The sequence below is a fragment of the Corvus brachyrhynchos genome, unplaced genomic scaffold (assembly GCF_000691975.1).
Source record: "Corvus brachyrhynchos isolate BGI_N302 unplaced genomic scaffold, ASM69197v1 scaffold3, whole genome shotgun sequence".
NCBI lineage: Eukaryota > Metazoa > Chordata > Aves > Passeriformes > Corvidae > Corvus > Corvus brachyrhynchos.
The window spans coordinates 2,194,130-2,198,373 of NW_008237619.1; the positions used below are offsets into that span (position 1 = coordinate 2,194,130).

At 41.9% G+C, this 4,244-nt stretch overlaps 1 protein-coding gene across 3 annotated transcripts; it reads left to right on the forward strand.

Moving 5' to 3' along the window:
• Nucleotides 1-12: 12 nt before the first annotated feature.
• RWDD2B (RWD domain containing 2B) lies at nt 13-3,994 on the forward strand. 3 transcript variants are annotated; one of them, XM_008631689.2, is made up of 5 exons: nt 13-489; nt 611-829; nt 921-988; nt 2,129-2,494; nt 3,196-3,994. In XM_008631689.2, the coding sequence occupies exons 1-5, from the start codon at nt 481-483 to the stop codon at nt 3,431-3,433; spliced, it is 900 nt and encodes a 299-aa protein (XP_008629911.1). In that variant the 5' UTR covers nt 13-480; the 3' UTR covers nt 3,434-3,994. The 3 variants fall into 3 exon arrangements, with proteins under 3 accessions (XP_008629911.1, XP_017587235.1, XP_017587236.1); XM_017731746.1 differs by having other exon boundaries at nt 13-121; XM_017731747.1 differs by having other exon boundaries at nt 52-70.
• The last annotated feature ends 250 nt before the right edge of the window (nt 3,995-4,244 follow it).

Below are 4,244 nucleotides of genomic sequence, written 5' to 3' on the forward strand. Positions count from 1 at the left end.
GCCCCACACCCCCCTGAGAGCCCCCCCCACGGCAGCCGTCTGTGGAAGACGTTGGTTTGGCGACACACCAGTGGGTCCTGTCCCACCTCAGGGCAATGGAAACGGCGTGGGCTATCTGTGTGTGCGTGACCCAGAGTCCCCGGCAGACACGAACCGGTTATGATGGGCTTGTTCATAACTATTAATATACATAAAGTCTCCAACTTCCTCGTGAGGGGAGGTGGAGGGGCAGGCACTCTCTGGCGACCAGTGACAGGACCCGAGAGCATGACATGAACCTGTGTCGGGGGAGGTTTAGGTTGGGTATTAAAAAAAAAAAAAGGTTCTTCTCCCCGGAGGGTGGTTGGGAACTGGAACAGCCTCCCCGGGAAAGTGGCCATAGCACCGGCCTCACGCAGCCCAAGAAGCGTTTGGACAATGCTTTCAGGCACAGGGTGTGACTCTTGAGATTGTTCTGTGCAGGGCCAGGAGGCGGAGTCGATGATCCTTGTGAGTCCCTTCCAACTCAGCTTATTCTATGATTCTGTAACTTGATTTGCATAGGAGGAGTTAATGGACTTTGTCCCATATTCAAGCCGTGTTTTTCTTCCGTGATTTTTTGTTTGCTCAGGGAACAACAGAAATGGCCAACCAAGAAGAAGCAGAGATACAAATTTCAGAGTTAGATTTACTCTCTAGCATGTTTCCTTATGAGGAAGAGTTTGCTGTGACAGACCAACTGGCTCTAGCTGAACTGAAACACTATGTTGAAAATGAGTCTGCAGAGGTGCCATCTTCAAAAGTTCAGTTCATACTGAACATAAAGGCAGAGGTGCCTAATGCCGCTATGGTACTGTGAACACCTTTTTAAAAAAATTATTTTATTACTTTGTGGGATTTTACCGCTTACTTGAACTAAACATTTGCTCATTTTTTTTTAGGTGGAATTCTCTATGGCCTGTGCTTTACCATTTAAATATCCGACTGTTCTCCCAGAAATTACTGTGAGGTACGACTGCTAATAAAAACATCTGTAAGTTAGAGTGTGTTGCACAAGTACGGTTATGATCAGAGAAAACAGTCTTTTTTTTTTTTTTCATGATTTACTGCCAAATTAAGCCAGGTGGACAACAGTGCTGAAGGAAAAACAAATATACAAGCTTATGATTTCTCTGGTGTGCACAGCAAATAAGTGAGGAAAGGGGAAAAAGTGTGAAGGAGCCATCGCCTATACAGGAGGGTTACATGTAGATACTGTTCATAGGTCTGATGTTCAAGAAGAGACACTTGTCTGTTTTGATAAAGCTTACCACTAACTAAAGGGGTGAAAAAATAGTCAAAGGTCTTATTTTTCCCCTGTCACAATCCTATTTCTTCCAGCCTTCTGATATTTTTTATTTCTGTTTAAAGAAGTAGGCTTGTGTATTACAAAATTAATTCAGCCACCATACTTACTTTTCAAGTACCTTTTTCTTGGTTTTGTTTTACAGATTGGTAGTGCTGTTTGTGAATTCAAGAGTTAGCACACCAATTAAATACTAATTAAGATGTTTTCATAGCTAATATGACTTAAATAGCAATAGCAAGTGCATATTATCTAACTATGCCTGATTTTCTTGGCAGCTTGAAGCAAAACTTTTGAAAAGTTATGAAGCTGGGGAAGGGTCTGGAGCACAAGTTCTATGACAAGCAGCTGAAGGAGCTGGGGTTGTTTAGCCTGGAGAAAAGGGGACTCGGGGGAGACCTTACCACTCTCCAGAACTATCTAAAAGGAGGTTTTAGGCAGGTGGAGATTGACCTCTTCTCCCAGGGAACCAGTGACAGGACGAGAGAAAATGGCCTTAAGCTGTGCCAGGGGAGGTTCAGGTTGGACATCAGGAAGAATTTCTTCATGGAAAGGGTGGTCAGTCATTGAAAGGAGCTGCCCAGGGAGGTGCTGGAGTTCCCTCCCTGGAGGTGCTCAGTGCACGACTGGATGTGGCACTCAGTGCACTGGTTTGGTTGACAAGGTGATCATCGCTCAAAGGTTGGACATGATCTTGGAGGTCTTTCCCAACCCTAAGGATTCTGTTATTATGTGTTTCTAAAAACATGCTAAATTGTAAACACATATATACTTATACGCATTTATATTTTTCTTTTTCTTTAGGTCATCATTACTAAGCCGCTCTCAGCAGATTCTCCTGAACTCTGATCTAAAAACGTATTTGATGCAAAACTTCAGTGGCGAGCCCTGCATGCTGAATGCGAGAGAATGGGTTAAGGACCATGCAGCTGCTTACATCGACAAAGATCTTTCATCTTCCTCAATGACAGCCTCCGATGCCACGCAGTCGCAAGTCACCACGTTCACTCGATTGTGGATCTACAGTCATCACATTTACAACAAGCAAAAAAGAAAGAATATTATTGACTGGGCCAAGGAGCTCTCTCTGTCAGGGTTTTGCATGCCAGGGAAACCAGGTGTTGTTTGTGTAGAAGGTTTACAAAGTAGTTGTGAAGAGTTCTGGTCAAGGTTAGTTTTTCTTTGTACTTAAATGCCATTAGCAGTTAGAATATTGCATGTTGTCATGTTGTACATGTGGCCAGAAGGTGGGAAATCCAACTGCCTGCCAGCCTGTGAAGATCTGCAAAGTATTTGTGTTTATAATGCATGTACAACTCTGAATATCCACTGTACTGTTGGTTGCAACAGTCAAAGCAACCAGTACTGCATGGTGCACATTTATTTCTGTTTTATTTTCCTCTGTTTCACTTTTATAGAGATGGACTGCCGTACCCCAGTTGTGTTAGATATGTGTGCTGTTGTATCACTTCACATGTGTGTTTTATTCTGCTCCCATCATTTATCCTTCTGGGTGGTGCAGATTAAATAAGCATTGTAATTCAATTGTGTAGCTAAGAGTGCGTGAGAATTCTTAGCACGGGGAAGGCAGAAGTGAGCTCTGAAATGGAAACCACATCTTCATTAATTATGTTGTGAGGAATAACATTAAATTTTTTCAGTTCTGAGATATAAAAAACCAAGCTCCTGCTTATGAAAGTGTTTGCATGTGAGTAGGTGGTATTTCTATCACCGGGTCATGAACCATTATCTCTGTCCATATATATACACAAATAGAATTTATTGACTTTCATGATAGTAGTTATTCCATAGTATTTCCTAAAACAGACTTCATTTTATAGGTAGATTAATATTTCTCCAATTGCTTTCAGGGTAAGAAGATTAACATGGAAAAGAATTCTTATTCGGCACAGAGAAGATGTTTCTTTGGAAGGTGGAGGACATGCTGAGATCCAGAAGCAACGAAAGTTCCCCACTTTGGAAGAAAAATGTTTTGATGCACATGGTGCCAGGGGCAATCATATGGATTTGGGGCAACTATATCATTTTTTAGAAGAAAAAGGATGTGCTGACATATTTCAAATGTACTTTGGGGTTGAAGGGCATTGAAGGGGTTGAAGATCAGCACAGGCCCCAGCACCTACATTTCTAATTTAATCCTCATAACAGATTCCTTAGCTTTTCTGCAACAGTTGATCAGGGAAGGAATTAGTATTTCATGATTTATGTGATGAATCCAGTTTTCAATGAAAACAAATATCCAGTGAAATCCCAAATAATGAAAATGACTGTATGAATGCTTTATATACTTCTTTATACACTTTTTACTAAAGAGATACCGTAGTGGCTCCACTACATCTGTTATTTTAGTTTGAGAAAAAGCAGCAGTTTAGCAAGGATAGGGCTTCCTTACAGCATGCTCCAAAACTCTGAAAGGATCCACAGCCTCCTGAGTTCACAAATTTTCAGTCCTGTAATATGAAGTGCGTTTTGCTGCGTGTGTTTTTGAGTTGGGTTTCAATGAAGTTGTATCAGTGAATGCTAATTTTGCGGATATTGTATCTAAACCCCATGGTAAAAAAACCAGACATTGGTTTCTTTGGATTAAATATTTTTATTAAATATTGTATTAATGTTTCTGTACACATCCAGTAAAATCGCTAACATTCAGATCTCTAGTATGGACTTGGAACACCTTTTGTAGGGATACTTCACAGGGATGCCATTCGACAAGCGCGGGTGAAACTTTCCCAAATCCAAAGTCCTTGTAAGTGTACAAGAGCGCCGCGGCTCCCTAAGGCCGCTCGAAGTTGAAGATCGATGGATTTTATTTTTATTTCTAAGGATGGTGTTGAGTTTAAGGCCTCACCAAGCGCGTTCCCTCCCGCGCCGCGCGCCCCCTGGCGGCGCCTCGGTGCCC